Genomic DNA, 21,656 nt, shown 5'->3' with positions numbered 1-21,656 from the left:
AGAAACTTTTAATACATAAAGGGAATCAACAAGGTAAGAGAGGAGAGAATATTTAAAAGAAGAAAAACTGCTACAAGAGGACATAGTTTTAAATTAGAGGGGCAAAGGTTTAAAAGTAATATCAGGAAGTATTACTTTACTGAGAGAGTAGTGGATGCATGGAATAGCCTTCCTGCAGAAGTGGTAGCTGCAAATACAGTGAAGGAGTTTAAGCATGCATGGGACAGGCATAAGGCTATCCTTCATATAAGATGGGGCCAGGGGCTATCCATAGTATTTAGTATAATGGCAGACTAGATGGGCCAAATGGTTCTTATCTGCCGACACATTCTATGTTTCTAAGTGAATGGGGAGGCCATACGTGTAATTACACTGCTCACCACTGCAATTGCTGTGGCGAACAGGTAAACTATGCAGAGCACTGCCTTCTCTTCAGAAAAGCTGATCGACGAGGGTGCCAGGAGTCGGACCAGCGCTGAACTGATTGATGACCCCTCCTGAGGATAAGTCATCAATAGTAAAAAGCGGGGAACCCCATTAAGCATAGGCCATAAAATCCTATGGCGACATGACCATTAGAGCCAATACAGGGTAAGCTGCTAGATCTGTGTATAGTCAAGAAGTTCACTTTGTTTATAGCTGGTTAGCGTGTTTTAATTTTGCAAACAAGTGACAGAAATAAAACTGTATCTGAGCAGATGGAGAGAAGGTCGTCTTTGAGCCAGACAGCAAGTTACAGAAATGGACAGGAAAGCAAGACTTTGACATCCAGTTTTCAGGTACTAATGTGTCTACAGCCTGCCAGACTTTATAACATGCATACCTCCATGTATTCGCGGCGCTCTACTGGGTAATCTGGTGCCAGTTTCTCGCTTTCGAACAACCCCCATCTTTATCTGTGCCAGTAGTTCCAGTGCCCAATATAAAAATGTGGATGTGTATAGTCTATGGGGTGGTCACGATCACTCATTTCCCAAGTCGGAGTGATCTTTACTGCCCTGATGCTGTCCAGTCGCACGGTCTGAGCCGTGACGGTCATTCCCTCTTAAGAAATTTGTGATGGTTGCCAATCCCTCAACTATACATAGCCATATTTACCTATTGGGCACCAGAAGTACCTGCCCCATAATTCAGAAATGGGGGGGGGGGGCAGAAAGTAAAATTGCATCAAATGACTCGGTTGAGAGGGGTCTATTCACAGATATGTGCAGATCAAAATGTTTTACATGGTGACAGGTCCTCTTAAAAGGGGGTTGTCTGGGGTTAGGAAAAAGGTTGTGTTTCTTTAATACAAGCAGCACCACTATTCTCCATTAACAGGTAACTTCATAGAGTAAAATAAGGCCTTTCTATAAATTGTGCTATTATACATTCTTTTATTCCTTAACCCTTAGGATAGCAGAGTTTTTTTTTTCGTTTTCATTTTTCTTCCCTATTGTCCGTGAGCCATAACTTTTTTTTATATTTCCAGTCACATAGCTGTATGAGGGTTTATTTTTTGCGGGACAAGTTGTACTTTCTAAAGCCACCATTAATTATGGCATAAAATGTAGTGGGAAGCGGCAAATAAATTCCAAATGGGGTGCAATTGGGAAAATAAATTAACGCAATCCCACCACAGTTTTCCGCGTTTTGTTCCCATGGTGTTTTGTTTACGGCAAAACTGACCCATGCCCTTCATTCTCTGGGTCAGTACGATTACAACGATACCCCATATGTATAGGTTTTTTGTGTAAAAAATATAACAATTAATTCATCACCATATTCTGACCCCAAAAACTTTTTTATACTTATGTCTACTGAGCTGTGTAGGGGCTCATTTTTTGCGGGACAATTCATAGTTTTTATTGATACCATTTTGGAGTGTGCATGGATCACTTTTTATATTTCATTTTTTTGAGAGACGTAATAAAAAAGAATTGCAAATCGCCCATTTTGACCTTTTTTTTTCCATTACGCCATTCGCTGTATTGGATTTTTTTTATTTTAATATTATGGCCGTTTCTGTTGCAGTGATACAAAGGATGTTTATGGTTATTGTTGTTTAGGTTTTTTTTTTTTTATTACACGGAAAGGGGGTGATTTAAACATTTTTATATATTTTTTTTAATATATATACATATATAATATATAAAAATAAAAATGAAAAGGGCGATTTAAACATTTTTATAAGCACATTGGAACATATATACACACACACACAATAAATTTATATATATATATATATATATATATATATATATATATATATATATATATATATATTATATAATGTGTTCCAGTGTGCTTGCAAAAGGTTCTAGTGTGCGAACCGAAACGTATATCTGGTGAATAGACACTTGCGTTTTTACTGAAGGAAGTGCTGTGGATTTCCTGGGAATGAAGATAGATAGATATATATATATATATATATATATATATATATATATATATATATATATATATATATATATATATATATATATATCTATCTATCTATCATTTTGATAAGGAATTTTTCATTTTGATCTATAAGCGAATATAATCTATTATGCTCATTTCTTATGTTGGCCTGCCATCTGGTGGCCAAAATAAGAATTGCAGCATTAATGCTCTGAATTTCTGAATGGCGCATTCAGGTGCCATTATCTCACTTGATCACGGCATCTAAAGCATTTAATTACCGCGATCAGCATTATTACCGGTTGCGGTAATTAGCCGCAGGTCTCTGCTGTTTGAAACGGCAGAGACTTGCTGGCCATGACGCCCGCTGCACGCGCGAGCAGGCGTCATGCTTGCACAGCGCTACCAGCGCTGTACATGTACAGCGCTGGTAGTGAAAGGGTTAAAGTCAATGCTTTGTTGTTACTGCACAACCTCTCTGACCCACATCTATCTCTAGAATGGGGCCCCCAAAGCAAAGAAGAGGGCACTGCTCTCAATTCACCACTATGAGAAATCTGAAAATAGCAAAGTACGCTCGCTCGGCTCTTTTTGGAACACTCGTAGAGATAGATGGTGGCATATCCTAGCGAGATGGGTCAACTCCTTTTTAAAGTGCATTTCATTTCATTTCATATATATATGTATGTTCCCTGCAAAAGTATTCACCCCCTCTCAACTTTTTTTCCGTATTTTGGTGCCTCACAATACTTTGCAGAGCCACCTTTTGCGGCAATCACAGCTCCAAGTCGCTTTGGATAAGTCTCTATGAGCTTGCCACATCTAACCACTAGGATTTTTGCCCATTCCTCCTTGCAAAACTGCTCCAGCTCCTTCAAGTTGGATGGTTTGCGCTTGTGAACAGCAATCTTTAAGTCTGACCACAGATTTTCTATTGGATTGAGATTTGACCTTTGACTAGGCCATTCCAACACATTTACATGTTTAAACTTAAACCACTCAAGTGTTGCTTTAGCAGTGTGTTTGGGGTCATTGTCCTGCTGGAAGGTGAACCTCCATCCTAGCCTCAAATCACACACAGAGTGGTACAGGTTTTGCTCAAGAATCAATCTTTCCTCAGCTCTGACCAGTTTCCCTGTCCCCCCCCCCCCCCCCCCCCCCACAGCATGATGTTGCCACCGCCATGTTTCACTATGGGGATGGTGTTCTTTTGGTGATGTCATGTGTTGGGTTTGCACCAGACATGGCATTTTCTTTGGCCGAAAAGTTTAATTTTAGTCTCGTCAGACCAGAGCACCTTCCTCCATACATTTTGGGAGTCTCTCACATGCCTTTTCGCAAACTCACAACGTGCCTTTTTGTTTTTAGCTGAAAGTAATGGCTTTCTTCTGGCCACTCTATGGAGCATAAGGCTTATTGTCGTCTTATGTAAAAATACTTCAGTGTCTGCTGTGGAACTCTGCAGCTCACCCAGGGTTACGTTAGGTCTCTGTGCTGCTTCTCTGATTAATGCCCTCCTTGCCCAGTCCATGAGTTTTGGTGGGCGGCCATCTCTTGGCAGGTTTTCTGTTATGTCCTGTTCTTTCCATTTGGTCATGATAGATTTGATGGTGCTCCTGGGGATCATTAAAGATTGGATATTTATTTTATAACCTAACCCTGACTTATACTTCTCAACAACATTGTCCCTTACTTGTTTGGAGAGTTCCTTGGTCTTCATGGCAGTGTTTGGTTAGTGATGCCTCTTGCTTAGGTGTTGCAGCCGAAGGGGCCTTTCAAAAAAGGTGTGTATATGTAATGACAGATCATGTGACACTTAGATTGCACACAGGTGGACATAATTTCACTAAGGCCTCATGCACACGACCGTTGTTTGTCTCCGCGTCCGTTCCGCCGAATTTAGCGTTTCAGATGCGGACCCATTCATTTCTACGGAGCCGTTGAAAATGCGGATAGTACACCATTTGCTGTCCGAGATCTGTGGTTCCAGTCCGTAAAAAAAAAAAAAAAAAATATAACCTGTCCTATTCTTGTCCGCGGAAAATGGTTTGTGGACCCATTCAAGTCAATGGGACTGCTAAAAGACGCGGAGGCACACAAGATTGTCATCCACGTCCGCCTCCTTTTTTTTTTTTCCTATCATTTGCATGGCAAATCTGTCTTAGACTTTTTTTTACCTTCCTTTATGTCTGGTGGTCCTCAAAAAAATAAAGGAAGACACACGGAAACAAAAACTTAAATGGATAACGGAACCCCATTTTACGGAACACAACAATGGTTGTGTGCGTGAGGCCAAATTATGTGATTTCTGAAGGTAATTGGTTGCACCAGAGCTTTTTATGGGCTTCCTAACAAAGGGGGTGAATACATACGCACATGCCAATTTTCTGTTTTCTATTTCTAAACAATAGTTTTATTTATATATTTTTCTCCTTTCACTTCACCAACTTGGACTATTGTGTTCTGATCCATCACGTAAAATTCAGATTAACAAAACATTGAACTTAAGGCTGTAATGTAACAAAACACGAAAAAAGTCAAGGGGGGGTGAATACCTTTGCAAGGCTGTATGTGTGTGTATATGTATGTGTGTATATGTATGTATATATATGTATGTATTGAAAATACACACACACGCACGCGCGCGCGCGCCCTTGTAGTACTCAGTGGATATTTTACCGGAGTAGGGTTCCCACCCTTTTAACATTTAGTACGAAAACTCCAGTTAGATCGTATTGGATGCAACTTGTTTATTAGGTATTCAAAGTCGGTTGCTGCAAGGTCCGGTAAAATATCCACTGAGTGCTACAAGGGCTCTCTGTGTGTGTGTGTGTAATATAAATATATTTATAATATATTATTTTTCCAACTTTCACAATTTTTATCCTGCATGTCTGCTCTCAAAAGCCGAACTCTGTATATTCTACAATAAAAGGCACCACCGGTTTAAAAGCACATTAGCTTTGCAAAGCATCAGATGCTGTATTTTTGTTTTTATTTATAAAAAGTAAAAAAAAATAATAAGAGGTTTGTATTTGTCAGGACAAAGTTACTGCAGACAAGAACACCATGACCTACAGATCTGCGGCTAACACACCCAAGGCCTGCGTGTTTTCCAAGCAGAGCAGACTCCAGGCAACCATCTCTCTTATTGCAATGGCTTTGGGCACTTTAATACTGCACTTCTCTCCTCACTGAGAATGGACAGATTGCAAAATGTTGTTGACTGTTAAAAAAAAAAAAAATAATAATCTGCTCTAATCAGTTTTTCTCTGGGATTTCTAATTATTGTCAGTAGTTTACCTTTGGAAAAATATAGCTGAAATAGAGTATCAGGTCTGGAGCTCATTCTCAGTGATACTGTGATTTACGGTATATCTTTTCACATGGGTGGTTTCTGCCATGTTGACAAATTTTATGCATTTTAATATTTCTTCAAAACACCATCTTGTGTCCACCTATTATGCAAAAAAGTAATTGGCAGCTGTTATTCACTGCTTTGCCTTTGTGGGTTTGTAGCTTCTAAAATTGGATCGTCCTACTATTCAGCCATTAATCATTTATTGCTTTTTGTATCAACAGCCGGATGACACCTCTTCTGATGACTTCTCTGATCTGATGTCCCAGTCTACCCTAGGAATGAGGTAGTTCAGATAACCGTTTGGCATTTCACAGCTCCTTACCGGAGAGACAAATAGCTAGTATATAATGAAGATAAGTTGTCTTTGCCCTTAACTGTGTAGTAGAGGACAGGAAAAGAACACTGTTACAAATAATGGTCATTTAGAGCAATGTTACTTGTGTTGTTTGCTTTGTCTTCCATATTGATTGTTTTTTACTACTCTGTGGCTCAGCCAAAATGAATTTGCTTCTGTGGTTTTCAAGACAGTTTTGTCTCTTAAAGAAGTTGTCCGGGTTTCAAGACTAAACACAGGAGACTGATCTGTAATAAAGAATAGGTGATAACTTACCTGACATCCTGCAACAGTGATGGCACATTGTCTGTATTTGACATTTTCAATCACTGGCCTCAGCAGTGCACTAAGGAAGTCAGTGACTGGCTGCAGCAGTCACTTGTTGACGTGACGTCACCACTGCAGCCAGGAAGACAGCCGTGTTGGGAGAACCAGAGCAGCGGTATGTGATGCCAGATTAAACCAGTGAGTTGTCAGATTTCCTCTTGAAACCAAACAACCCCTTTAAGTGGGATAGATTCAGCCTGGTTATTTACTTGTTTTCTAATAAGATGTATTACACTGGTATCCTTATTTGCCTTGGGCATTTAAAGAGGACCTTTCATCTGTTTAGCCCTAGTCTAATTAGGGTCTTACCATATAGGGCGGCCCCCACTGATGTCGTCACATTTTTTATTTATTTTTATTTTTTCCCCCAACTTTCATCCGCTGTTTTCCCCCGTTGATTTTGGCACCTTATTTTCCCTGGCTATGAGCCGTGCGCTCTGATTGGATGCTCTCACAGCCAGGGAGAAGAAAACCGCTCCAGTCTCCACCTAGTATAACCAAGTCGGCTAATTAGAATATAAGGCGTCGAAATCAACGGGGACAATAGCGGACGAACTTTGAAAAAATAATTAAAAATGATGCGATGACATCAGTGGGGGCTGCCCTATAAGATAAGACCCTAATTAGACTAGGGTTAAACAGATGAAAGGTCCTCTTTAACTTGTCTTTTTCAGTTCTAACTAGTAACATTTTGTCTGGCACATTAAAATTAGCATTTTGTGAGTCTAGCTAGAGAGAGGACTCGTGGGTCCGGTGTACTCACAAGCTAAACTCAATCTCCACCCACCTAGCCTAACAGAGAAGCTCCTTTCAGTATACATCCTCCCCTGCTGCTGAACGATCTCGATGCCCGGTACAAGCGGCCGCTAATCAGTAGAGCTAAACCAATTATCTGGCCGCCTAGCCTATCAATACAGTGGGCTGATAAGCCCTGGCAGTCTCTAAATGGATTTCCAAAAACGTTAATTTTACTATTTGACGGGAAAACTTTCAGAAGCATTATGCAGCTATTCTGAAATGGATTTTCATAGTAAGTACACCAGCCTCATCGGGTGTAGGAAATTTAATGATGTATGTGGTTTGTATTGTAAAATCTGGTGACAAATCCTCTTTATAGAGAACCTTTCACCATGAAATACAATGCAATCTGAATGCATCATGTTATAAAGCAGGAGAAGCTGAGCAGATTGATTATATATTTTTGTGGGTAAAGATTCAGTAAAACTTATAATTTTATACATTTATGTGCAGCTCTGTGAAAAATTGTGACTTGTACACACAATTCTATCAATCACTGATAACCCCTCCTCCCTGTACCGTTGGGGCTGCAAAATATATAAATCTATAAATTACATGTTTTACTGAACTTTTTCCCACTAAACTATATATCAATCTGCTCAGCTTATCCTGCTTTATAACATGATGCTTTCAGATTGCGTTGCATTTTGTGGTGACAGGTTCTCTTTAAAAGTGTTTTCCAGGATTTTTATACTGATGATCTATCCCCTGGATAGGTCATCAGTATCTGATTGGTGAGTGTCTGACACACAGGACCACCACGGATCAACTCCTGTGAGCGGCGCTGCCTTCTTGCCGCTTACGATGCACAGCACCGTACATTGTACAGTGCCTGGGCTTGGTATTGAATTGGATGGGGCTGAGCTGCTCCTAGGCCACGTGACACATGAATGTGTTGTCACTCGGCCTAGAAAAAGCTGAGAGAATGCCGTGGCGCTCACAGGTGTGCTGCTGTCTTCTCAAATAGCTGATTGGTGAGGGGTTATGGGTGTCAGACCCCCACCGATCAGATACTAATGACCTATCCATAGGGACAGATCATCAGTATATAAATCTCAAAAAAAAAAAACTTCAAGCCTCTCTGATACTGGTGAGCAAGTCTATCTTTATCCTAATTGAAGCTTTTTACTATGAAGTCATGCAAAAAATGTATGGACCAACTGTAGTGGACAAAAATGTGTTGACCTGTCCCATCAGTAGAAGCAATAATGGGGAAGACCACCTAGTTGAATTGAAGGGACAAAAAGGTTCAACAAAACTCTATAATCTAGCCATGTACACAGGGTTTTCCTCAATGAACTAGGAAGCAAGTAGAATATTACTTATGATATGCTATGTTGACCCTTGCATAATGTATTTAAGGCTATGGCTGCAGTGCAGTCTCCTTTAGAACAGACAATTACAGATTCATGCATGGAGCACTATCTTCCCATTAAAACAACAGACACTTTGGCAGAACCTGATGGACCATTATAGGTCATTGCTGTCCATCGGTCGCCACTTGTGTCTGAAGTGCAATGGATCAAAGACTGCATTTTGCATATATGATGGAAACATGCATACAAATATGAAAAAGGACCTTAACCATATGTGGCATTTTTGTTAGAATACTGTACTGTATATCACAAGCCAGATGCAGGATTTGGGGTATACTATATATAGCCTAATCGTCATGAGGCATCTTATAGGCCAGGCAATACTCCTCTGGAATTCTGGGAGGGAAGGGATGCAAATAAGCTCTTGGTAAGCTCTGCCTCTAATGCTACCAGATTTAAGGTAACCTTACTATGTCTGTGTTCTACCTTTTTAAACACATACATACCCTCTTCCTAGAATTCCAGAGGAGCATTGTCTGGCTTATAATTGTCCCCCAAACCCTATCCTAGGCCTCTCACCAAGTTAAGCCAGTACGCTCTGCTCTGCAATGAGGAACAATCGCCCTGAAACAGCTGAAGTGATGACTTAATTATCCAAGTCATGTCTCAAGGCCTGTTTAAAAGGTTGAACATTGACTTGCAGGATAGCTACCTTAGATCTGGAAGCAAGATGCAGTCTGTGTTTATGAATATCCAAAAGCTAAGACATCAAGATAAGAAACATTTTTTTTAATAAAGGCCTCCATCTTGGCCCAATGTAGTCTAACAGAAAAGAACTGTAAAGTAAAATACAAAAAAAGGGAAATGAAGCAAGCTACACATGTTGACCAAGTGCAGATGGCATATGATTAGACTGTTGACATAGTGATCAGTATATTTCTTTATTCATTCTTTGTTTCCTTTGTTGCTAGTAGCAATATTAAAAGGGTTGTTCGAGTTGTTATTGATGTTACGTGCTGGGATGCTGTTAAAACAATCAAAAAGTTTAAGTTACTTTCCCAAGCCCCATTCTATCCAGTGGTGCTGCTCTGTCCTCTCCACCAGGCTGCAGCCACAACTTGTTGTTTTGGCTGCAGCAGTGACGTCCTGTATTCTACTGCAGCCAATTACTGGCCTCAGTGGTCTCCTGCTGATGCCAGAGATTGGCTGCAGCTGCATATTGGAAGTCGCTGCTGCAGCAACCAAAACAATATGTCATAGCTGCAACTCAAGCATATGAGGACTGGAAGAGCATGTGTGGATATGAGGGGCTACAGAAGATACGGCAAGTTATATTTATTGTTCAGCATCCTGGTGTGTTAAATCTATAATATAGCTACTTGGACAACCTCTTTAAAGGGAACCTGTCACTGGGATTTTGTGTATAGAGTTGAGGACATGGGTTGCTAAATGGCCGCTAGCACATCAGCAATACCCAGTCCCCATAGCTCTGTGTGCTTTTATTGTGTAATAAAACTGATTTGATACATATGCAAATTAACCTGAGATGAGTCCTGTCCCTGACTCATCTCACATACAGGACTCATCTCAGGTTAATTTGCATATGTATAAAATCGTTTTTTTACACAATAAAAGCACACAGAGCTATGGGCACTGGGTATTGCGGATGTGCCAGCAGCCATCTAGCAGCCAATGTCCTCAACTCTTTACACAAAATCCCGGTGACAGGTTCCCTTTAAGTGTACATTCACACTAGCGTTTTTCTTTTCCGGCATAAAGTTCCGTCACAGGGGCTCAATACCGGAAACAAACTGATCAGTTTTGTCCTAATGCATTCTGAATTGAGAGCAATCCATTCAGGAGGCATATGTTCAGTCCCTCTTATGTTTTTTGGCCAGAGAAAATACCACAGCATGCTGTATTTTTCTCTCCAGCCAAAAATCCTGATTACATCCGGCATTAATTTCCATTGAGATGTATTGGTGCCGCATTGATGGATCCGTTCTTCCGGTCCGCGCATGCACATATCTTTAAGTCTATGGAAAAAAAAAAAAATACCGGATCTGTTTTTCCGGATGACAGCAGAGAGACGGATCTGGTATTTCAATGCATTTGTCAGATGGATCCTTCTGACAAATGCCATCAGTTTGTGTCTGGATTGCCGGATCCGGCAGGCAGTTCCGGCGAGGGAACTGCCTGCTGGAATCCTCTGCCGCAAGTGTTAAAGCACCCTAAGAATTTTATTTTTGTTGTAAATGGTTGTGCTTTATTTGTGAAGTAACATTCTTCTGCAATCCCATTTATCTGCAGTGCTACACGAAGGAAGCCTATAAAAGGGGCTGCTGGCCGTCCCATTCAGTTTCGATATGATGATATTGCAACTAGAGCCAGGATGCAGGAGCAGTCTAAAGAGATCGTAACGGAGGGAAAACCACAACGCTTGGTATCTGTACGTCTTCAGATTGTTCTCTTCATTATAGTAGCCTTTATTGCCCTTGTCTATATCACGATGGAGAGCAGCCCAGACAATCCTTTTGGTTCTGTCACAGAAGACCTTGCTGAAGGACGCCAACCCTAGGGTAAAATGTAGATATATAATAGGTTATGTTCTTTCTGAGGAACAGGGTTTGAAGGTTTTGGAGCGTTTTTGCAATACTTGTTTTGTTCAGTTTGGATAATGTTTTCTTGTAAATTGGTGGCATATTTTTAGCAGCAGTTACTGTGTGATCAATGCTAAGCCTCCTCACCAAGTCTGCTGTCATATATGGATCACTGAATTATTTTAGTGAAGTGCGCTTTGACTGTTTCAGAGATGCTGTTCTGTAATAATGGTTTTGACTTAAAGGACAGTTCCAGGGAGATTCTAGAGCCCTGCTAATTCTTAATACAGTCTAGACAATGACGCTGGGTTCACACCTAGGCGTTTCGCAAACGCGCGTTTTTATGCGCAATTTTGTCGCGCGTTTTTATGCGCGTTTTTTGTAATAGTAAACGCGCGTTTGGGTGATTGACAGCAGTGTTGTCCAAAGAGTCTATGGCCCAAACGCGCGTCAAACGCGCCAAAAAAAGCTCCTGTACTTGTTTGAGCGTCGGGCGTTTTACAGCGCGATCGTACGCGCTGTAAAACGCCCAGGTGTGAACCATTCCCATAGGGAATCATTGGTTCTTGCCTGTTGTGCGTTTTACAGCGCGTAGGAACGCGCTGTAAAACGCTCAGGTGTGAACCCAGCGTTAAAGGTATGTGGTTTCCAAGATATAACTAGTGATCAGTGTTGCTTCCGTTTCTTTCTGTATAATGGTTGCATATATGTCAACAACTGCTAATAATAAAAAAAACAACACGAATGTGATTGTCACTGGTTTAAAAATGAAATAAAATACCTCAGTTGCTGTGATTTCTAAATGGTAAGACCTGATATCACGTCTCTAAAGGGGTTGTTTCACTAAGGTGACTTATCCTGTATCCACAGAATAGGTGACAACGGTCTTATTGCTGGGCCCTGGGGTCCAACCACTGGGGGGCCCATGCTTCCTGCTCAACTGGAGCGTCGGACATGAATGGAGCAGCTGCGCCCATGTATGTCTGCCGAGCACTTGTACTTGCCTATCTCCAGCTGTTTTATACAGCTGAATGGAGCGGTAGACACTCGTGCGTATCTGCTGCTCCATTCAGAAGGGGAGCACAGGCCCCCTTTCTTGTTAATGGCAGGGTCCACAGCAATCTGACTCCTGTGGTGGATCCCCTATGAATAGGGGGTTAGTCTTGTCTTATTGAGACAATCCCTTTTAATACTGTATTCCACATGCTCTTAACTTTTAAATGGAAGACATTTGTAGCAAATCATAGCTGTGATAAACAAGGTTCAATTCAATGAAAGGTTACCGTTGCTTTAATGCTTGACCCATTCAGCATTCAATGTTTCTGCATGGCAGGGTTATGCAATACAGCACAGTTACAGAGGTGAAGACCGGTAGATGTGTTCACAGTTCTTTTGGGGATCAGTTCTTTGCTGCTAATTTGGATTGTTGTGCACTGTTTTTAAGCCACTGGGTTTATGTTTTTCCTCCAAAGCAGTTTTGGCTTGTCATATTCATGTTAAGTTATTTTTATCTGTGTTTAAATAAAGCTGTGTTTTATTTTGCCTCCTTTGCTTTTATTAAAGAAGAATAATCTAAGTTGTCACCATTAGAGTACGTCCACACATCCTGGTAAAAATTCACAGCAAAATCTGAAATTATTACATGTAGATTCCCCACGGATTTCACCCAGCTTTATTAGGCTCCATTCACACGTCCGCAATTTTGTTCAGCATTTTGCGGAACGGAATTGCGGATCCATTCATTCCTATGGGACAGCATGATGTGCTGCCTGTACACAGAATTGCGGATCCGCACTTCCGTTCCGCAAAAAAATAGAACGTGTCCTATTCTTGTTCGCAGTTGCGGACAAGAACAGTCATATTCTATTAGTGCCGGCAATGTGCGGTCTGCAAAATGCGGAAACGCACATTGCCGCTTGCCGTGTTTTGCGGATCCGCGGCTCTGTGTATCTGCAAAACACGTTGCGGATGTGTGAATGGAGCCTTAAAAGTGGTGAAATCTATGGTAAAAATCTGCATAAAGAACTGACATGCTGTGGACCTAAAGAGAGTCTGTCACCTCCGTATGGCCATATACAGTGCTTACATGGCTCTGCAGCACACCTATACAGGATTGTAATGGTACCTTTTGTTCTTTTCTTTAGACTTGCACCAGCAGGAAAAACGAAGTTTAATTCATATGCAAATGAGCACTCGCAAGTGCCCAGGGGCGGCGTTCAGTGTGTAAGTGCCCAGGCTGCTCTGCCTTCTTTTCACTTTACTCCTCCCCAGTCACTGCATTTGCCCTATCGATGAGGCAAGAGACTTGGAGGGCGGGCAAAGGCAGAGGCTGGGGAGGGGTAAAGTGAAAGGAAGGCAGAGCGGCCTGGGCACCTACACACTGAACGCCGCCCCTGGGCACTTGCGAGTGCTCATTTGCATATGAATTAAACTTCGTTTTTCCTGCTGGTGCAAGTCTAAAGAAAAGAACAAAGGTACCGTTACAATCCTGTATAGGTGTGCTGCAGAGCCATGTAAGCACTGTATATGGCCATATGGAGGTGACAGACTCCCTTTAACATGTAACTGCCATTCTATTTTTATTCGTGCAATGTATAGGGGAAGTGATGCTGACTATTTTTGTAATATACTTTTATTACTGAAATCATACGTTTCTATAAAAAAAAAAAATAGCTCTAAAGTGGCCCATTTTGAGCCTTAGCAACGCTCCTCTGTCTTCTGTTTACATAACTGGAGATTTGCTAATACTGTCTGTTATGTAAACAGAAGACAGAGGAGCGTTGCTAAGGCTCAAAATGGGCCACTTTAGAGCTATTTTTGTAATATACTATAGTTACGGAAATCATACTTTTATATTACAAAAATGGTCAGTATCACTGCCCCTATACATTACACAAATAAAAATAGAATGTCAGTTACACTTTAAAATCTACGTTGCATGGTAATTTCCCAAATTATTTTTATTTTTTGAGATTTCCTAAAATTTTATCCACTTTGCTGCAGATCCGCAGATTGCCGCAAATCCAGATGAATAATCCACAGCACATCTACAGCAGCCCGGGAGGAGCGAGCAGACGATGGCAGTAGTAGTTATGGTCCAGAAGGTGGTTTTGGTTCTAGCAGGTCACAGCGGCAGTCTCTCCCTAGGGCTGTGCAGTGACAGAAGGTTGCACCCTTTCTTCCTCTGTGCACTGCCGGGATTTGAAGTGCCAGGTGGTAGTTGGGGGGTGCCTGTGATGTAGGTGTTAGTCTGGGTGCAGGGCAATGGCTGGCGAATGGTGTAGTCAATTATCAATAAATAAGTATCTTTACTAATGTGCAGACTAGGTGTAGTAGTACATTACATCCGACAATTTTTCTCAGTAATTTGGGCACATATGAACATGGGACCAACACAGACGCCTTCACCTGTCAGCTGCACATGTAACGGGTCAGCCAGTTTCACAAGTACAAATCTGTTGACAGATGCCTTTTAAATCATATTTTATAAAGTGTTGGTTTACCTTTGTGTCTATACCAATAAGTCTCTAAAATACTCCTAAATGAATTTTGCACCTTGTAAACAACTGAGAAAGCAGATGAGCATTTGCAGGGCTACAGTTAAAGGGCTAATGAAGAAGATATAGTCCTTGTTTGAAAAAAAACTAAAAATACATGCACTACTTTGGTCCGTGTTGCAGATGACACTCCCATTGAAGTCTGTGGGTCCGTCAGTGGCCATTTTGCATCAGTGTGCATCCATTACCTGGCCGTTTATCGGTTTTTAACAGCTGTTGTCCATCTTTTTTTTTATATGATCCTAACCATTGCAGTGCCCTCAGTATAGATTTTGTATACCCCACAGTGCCCTCAATATAGATCTAATGCCCCTTCATAGAATAGCTTCCAGTATCTATAATAGTCCCCCATAGTGGCCATAATAATGCCCTCTGCATCACCCTTACCCTGTCAGTGCCAACAATAAAAAAAAAATGTAAAAAATTCTAGGTGCTAGGGTCCTGAACTTTCCGAAGTACTGCATCTAGCTCTCCAAAAAAAAAAAAAAATTCTCAGGCTGAGTGCTGCGATTGGCCAGCGCTACAGCCTGGGAAAAGGAGACGCCCAGGAGAACAAGAGCACGCTCCTCCCAGTTGAGCCGAAAATCTGAAGATACCGGGAGAACGAAGCGGCGCCCAGGGATAATGGTAAGTGCAGGGAGATCCCTGGGCGCCACTCCATGTCAGAATACTTAGGGCTCTTTCACACTTGCGCTTTTCTTTTCCGGCATAGAGTTCCGTCGTCGGGGCTCTATGCCGGAAAAATCCTGATCAGGATTATCCTAATGCATTCTGAATGGAGAGAAATCCGTTCAGGATGTCTTCAGTTCAGGACTGGAACGTTTTTGGCCGGAGAAAATACCGCAGCATGCTGCGCTTTATGCTCCAGTCAAAATTCCTGAACACTTGCCGCATTGACGGATCTGGAATAATAGCCCATTGAAATGTATTATTCCGGATCTGTCCTAACATCTTTAGTTGTTATGACGCAACGACTGATCCGGAAGGGCTTGGCTGGCGCGAAAACTTCCACTAGACCGCCCGCGTGGGAGAAGACAGGGCGTGAAAGAAGCTCCTGGAGGTGAGTATTGTGTGTGTTTGTCCCTTGCATATTTTATTAGTTGTAAAACAAACTAGAAATTTTCTGATAAGAAATAATTTACATACCGGATCCGCTCATCAGCACACGACTGATCCGTAAAAAAAAAAGTTGATGTTGGCTTCAGGATTTCTGGATCAGTATCTTACAAAAAAAAAGCCGGAAAGAAAAAAAATTATGCGTTTTTGCGCGTTTTTCTGGATCCGGCGTGTAATTCCGGCAAATGGAGTACATGACTGATCCGGACAACGCAAGTGTGGAAGAGCCCTAAGTTTAGATTTTTTATTGTAATGAAAGGTCCTCTTTAAATTCTAGTAGTCCTGCACAGCCAACATACACCTCATCATAAATTAGACTCCTTTACGGCAGTCCGTGCGTCATAAATTAGGCTCCTTTACAATAAAATGGTGTAATAAGGGGAAAAAAATGATCGATCCTCCATTTTTCGGTTGCTTCACCTCCTAAAAGAAAATTAAGTAATATGTGATCATGGTCATACACACCCTAATATGGTGTTAAAAGGGTTGTCTCACTTCAGCAAATGGCATCTATAATGTAGAGAAAGTTAATACAAGGCACTTACTAATGCATTGTGATTGTCCATATTGCTTCCTTTGCTGGCTAGATAAATTTTTCTATCACATTATACACTGCTCGTTTCCGGGGGTTATGACCACCCTGCAATCCAACAGCAGTGGCCGTGCTTGCACACTATAGAAAAAGGTGCTGGGCTATGCTCACTCCTGTGGTCCCAGCCCCCAGAAAAGCCTGCACTTGTATTAACTTTCTGTATGTTCTAAATTCCATTTGTGAAAATGAGACAACCCCTTTAATAAAAAGTACAGATCATCCCTTTAAAAAGAGCCACAGATGTAAATATAAAAAGTTTGGCTTGAGCAAATCTGGATTAGTTTGAAAACTTTGTTTACAATATCTCCTCTGCAGTGCACTAAAATGTATGGGCCCCACTGAGGCCTTGACAATCTTGCTGCAAATAGTGTGAGACTTGCTTCGTCTTGCGTCTGACGTTATGCTCATTAAGGATCCATTAACACGCCCACATCCGTTCCGCAGTTTTGCGGAATTGGTACAGACCCATTCATTTTCAATGGGGCCGGAATGTGCTGTTCGCATTTGTGGATCCGTACTTCCACATCCGTGCTTCCGTTTCCGCCCAAAAATAGAACATGTCCTATTCTTGTCCGCAATTGCGGACAAGATTAGGCATTTTCTATTATAGTGCCGGCGATGTGCGGTCCGCAAATTGCGAAATGCACATTGGTGGATCTGCAAAACACGGACACTGGCACGAACGCGTGAATGGACCCTAATAAAGCAGAGTTCAGCTTCCGGTTTTAAAACGGTAATTTATGTGCATAACTGAACTGTAAACATCATAGACGCAAGACGAAGCAAGTCTTGCGTTATTTTCAGTGCCTCAGTGGAGACCATACTTTTTAGCACTCTACGGAAGAGAGATTGTAAAGTTTTCAAGCAAATCAGGTTTGTATAGACCAATCTGAACACCATTTGCTCAACATTAGTTATGGGGGCCATTAGTTATGTGTCCCCCCCCCAATTCCACCGTCCCACTACATTGTATGCAACATTAAATGGTGCCATTTGAAAAGTACAATTGCAACAACCGGGCAGAAAATGGCAGACGGTGACTGGGACAAAGCCTCCATAGCGTCCCCGCCCGCCATTGGTGGCGTGGGGAGCCAGGTAAGTATATTCATTGTGAGGGGCCTGGGCATATGGGGGGGGGGGGGGGGGGGGGGGCATGGCATTTAATAGTCTTGAATAACCCCTTTAAGCCTTATTCACATGTCCGTGCTCAAATCCGTGAGAGGGTGGTCAGTGATGCAGCCGTGGAGGATCGGTGTTGGGTCCGTTATGCTGTCTGTGTACCATCCATGTTTCATCCGGGATACTGAACAGCTGAAAAATAATTCTCAAAGCACCTCTTCCTAATGATCCATGCTACACGGATGGCATCCGTGGTTTACACGGACCCATAGACTATAATGGACATGAGGGTTCTGTGAACACAGACAAAATAGAGTGGAGAACAAGTACAGCACGTGCCTGTGAATCACTGACTTGTGAATGAGGCTTTAGTTTAAGTGCAGTTACCATTCTATGACAAAGTAGTCATAGAAGTCAGAAGTCTTTTTTTTTTTTTTTTTTTCCCCCTCAAGGGATGGCACATAAATTGTCGCTTTTTACTCTTGTAATCTAACAGAGGCGAACTGGCAAAAAAGTTGCCCCATGTTGTAGGAGAGTCCATATTGCCAGAAGGCAGCTAGAGATAAGTAGGCAGGGCCACCAATACTGTAGTGTGGCACAAAACACTGCTCCAGCAGAACGAAATGCACAGTGCACCACGATACTGCCCCTCATTATTTACTTTATGCACTGACCTATCCGCAGTGCTCTACAGACACTAGCATCATGCTGTCCGCAGTGGGGCTCACAATCTAAGTTCCCTATTGTGTGGGGAGAACATTCAAACGTCATGCTTATGTAATCATTGGTCAGATTTGCACCTAAAACTCCAGCACTGCAAGGCTCCTTTGCTAACCACTGAGCCATCGTGCATTCAACTCTCACCATCCTGACAACAGCAATACAGTTAAATGCAGAAGTGCAATTTCTTTTGGCAGCCAGGTGCATAAGCAGCAGATGCTCCTCGCATGAACTACTGCTGAGAGCATCAGATCGCTATGTACTTGACCAGAGCTTAGTGGCCCCTCGGCATCGACTCACTGCAAAATGTATGGCATCTATGGCCAGTCTGTCCGCCTGTGACCCTGCTCCACACCCACACTGCCTTCTTGCTGCTTACCAGTCTGCAGCTCACACTGGACTGACTTCTATTTCCTCTTAGAGAGGAAAGGGTGGTGCCAGCCCTGCCTAACCACTAAGGACCTTCCACAACTAATGGGACATGTACAGTAATTCAAGATATAATGCATGAAATACACTGAAACTCACGCTAGCAGAGCTCTGCAGTGAGCTCCAGGACACTGCACAATGCCATCATATGACTATGCGGATGGAAAAGTAAAAAAGTTATCACCCAGGGAAAGCAAGGAGTAAAAAACGATAATGAAAAATTGTCAAATCACTGCATCAGGAAAGGGGTTAATGTAGAGATTGTTCATAGTCCAAGCACATCCCACGCTGTGATTATTTTTCTCTGTTCATTTCATCTGTACAACGCAGTTGGACATCTAGAGAAAATATTTATGAGCAAAATAACCACTAATAGGTAACATGAAACCACCTTATTAATCTCAATAGGGCTAAAGCTACCACAGTTAGTACAAAATACTAGTTACCCTTCCCCCCAGCAGCAATCTGCAGAAGCTAGTGCACTCAGTAGCCACAGGGTATACATTCATACACTTACAACTTAATTTGCTGGTGCACCCACTAGAGAATCGCACAGATTTGCATAGACCCAAACACCCACAAGCTGAACAGCATATTTTTGCATTATTTAGTACACCCACTAGCTGAGCAGCATACTGTATTTCTTTATAAGCTTTATATTTCTAGACAACGCAAAAAGCATGTTTGATACTTAGGACCATCACGGTTATAAGCTTTTTTGCATAATTATTTTCATGTCCGTTAACATGGAGTTGAGCCCAGTTTTGTGGCTATAGCAGCATCCACTCTTCTGGCTAGGTTTTCGACAAGTTGTTTCAGTGTTTCTATGGGAATGTGTGAGGCCAGGCACTGGTGTTGGATGTGAAGGTCTTACCCCCAAACTTGAGTTGAAGACTAGCAAGTCAAGAGTGTGTAACTTACATACATAGCAGATCAATAAATGCAGAATAAAACAGAGAATAGGGCATGTGAAGCTCACACGTTTTGTTTTCAGTTCAAGTACCTTAAAAAAGTATTCATACCCCTTGAACTTTTCTACATTTCTACAATCAAAATAATGTATTTTATTGGGATTTTAGGTGACAGACCAATGTAAAGTACTGTAGCAAGTACGTGTGAAGGAAGTAAAAAGAAAATGATACATGGTTTTTAAAAGTAAAAAAAAAAAAAAAAGCCAATACTTTGTAGGACCACCTTTTGCTGCAATTACAGCCACAAGTCTTTTGGGGTATATCTCTACAAATCCATTCTTCTTTCCAAAATAGCTCAAGCTTAGGGTACTTTCACACTAGCATTTTTGTTTTCTGGTATTGAGTTCCATCACAGGAGCTCAATACAGGAAAAAATTGATCAGACCATTCCATTCAGGATGCATCAGTGCTTAAAATTTTTGGACGGAGAAAATGCTGCAGCATACTGCAGTTTTCTCTCCGGCCAAAAATACTGAACACTTGCCGTAATGCCGGCATTAATTTACATTGAAGTGTATTAGTGCCGGCATTAAGTGTTCCAGCAAAACAGATCTGGCTTTCCGGTCTGCGCATGCGCAGACCTTTAAAAATGCAAAAATTCTTTATACCGGATCCGTTTTTCTGGATGAACCGGAGAGATAGATCCGGTATTTCAATGCATTTGTCAGACGGATCTGGATCCGTATGACAAATGCCATCAGTTTGTGTCCGAATTGCCGGATCCAGCAGGCAGTTCCAGCGACGGAACTGCCTGCCGGAATCCTGTGCCGCAAGTGTGAAAGTACCCTTAGTCAGATAGGATGGAGAACGACTGTGAGCACCTGTCACGATCAGTGTGGCAGGGGAAACTCCACACTGAACACAGGAGGGAAGGGGATCAGTAACTGGGCCTGGAAACTAGGGAAGAAACAGGTCACCTCCTAAACAACCCTAATCTGGGCCCTAACTACCTCTCAATATGAATAGACCTTGAAGGCCCTGGAATGAGGTTAGGACCAGAGACAATCCATTCCTCCCCAGATGGACGAATGGAAGTCTCTGTCTCAGGCCCAGGTACAAACAACAGGGAATATAACAAACACAAAACAATAAGAAAAGACAAGAATTATCTGAAAGTAGAAAACTGGCAACTCCAGAACCACCACAGAGTACAACCGTTAGAAGGCAGGAAGATAATCTATAAAACGCACCTCCAAGAGTGAAAAGCGGCTACTTATGGGAAAGACAAATCACCAACAAACAACACCTGAAGCAAGGGGTGTGGCATTCACCAAAACACAGACACAATAAGATCCACAGGGAACTTGTCAATTTAACCCACGAGTTGCCAGTCTCTCCGATCTCCTGGTACCTGCCATTGGAACATCCGTGACAATACCAGTTTTCAAGTCTTGCTACAGATTCCCAATGGAATTTAGGTCTGGACTTTGACTGGGCCATTCTAACACATGAATATGCTTTGATCGAAACCATTCTATTATAGCTCTGGCTGTATGTTTAGAGTTGATGTCCTGCTGGAAGGTAAACCTCCAGGCCAAAAAGTTCAACTTTGGTCTCATCTTACCAGAGGACTTTCTTCCACATGTTTGCTGTGTCCCCTACATGGCTTGTGACAAACTGCAAACAGGACTTCTTATGGCTTGCTTTCAAAAATGTCTTTCTTCTTGCCACTCTTCCATAAAGGCCTGATTAATGGAGTACACCACTAAGGCTACTTTCACACTAGCGTTCGATCGGATCCGTTCTGAACGGATCCGATCATATTAATGCAGACGGAGGCTCCGTTCAGAACGGATCCGTCTGCATTATATTGGCAAAAAAAAGCTAAGTGTGAAATTAGCCTGAGCGGATCCGTCTAGACTTTTACATTGAAAGTCAATGGGGGACGGATCCGCTTGAAGATTGAGCCATATTGTGGCATCTTCAAACGGATCCGTCCCCATTGACTTACATTGTAAGTCTGGAGGGATCCGCACGGCCAGGCGGACACCCGAACGCTGCAAGCAGCGTTCAGGTGTCCGCCTGCTGAGCGGA

General features: G+C 42.1%; 1 protein-coding gene across 6 annotated transcripts in view; it reads left to right on the top strand.

The window, feature by feature from the left end:
• LEMD1 (LEM domain containing 1) overlaps positions 1-14,313 on the top strand; it is a 58,562-nt gene extending 44,249 nt beyond the window's left edge. For 3 of the 6 annotated variants that reach the window (XM_044286932.1, XM_044286937.1, XM_044286935.1), the window contains exons 6-8: positions 699-779; positions 5,965-6,026; positions 10,829-11,541. In XM_044286932.1, the coding sequence (XP_044142867.1) occupies positions 699-779; positions 5,965-6,026; positions 10,829-11,096 (411 nt within the window). In that variant the 3' untranslated portion in view covers positions 11,097-11,541. Of the gene's footprint in view, positions 1-698; positions 780-5,964; positions 6,027-10,828; positions 11,542-14,121 lie in introns of those variants that run through there. The other 3 variants (XM_044286936.1, XM_044286934.1, XM_044286933.1) reach the window with 2 other exon arrangements.
• The last annotated feature ends 7,343 nt before the right edge of the window (positions 14,314-21,656 follow it).

Source organism: Bufo gargarizans, chromosome 3, assembly GCF_014858855.1.
Source record: "Bufo gargarizans isolate SCDJY-AF-19 chromosome 3, ASM1485885v1, whole genome shotgun sequence".
Classification (NCBI taxonomy): domain Eukaryota; kingdom Metazoa; phylum Chordata; class Amphibia; order Anura; family Bufonidae; genus Bufo; species Bufo gargarizans.
This window is presented reverse-complemented; position numbering and strand designations above follow the sequence as displayed.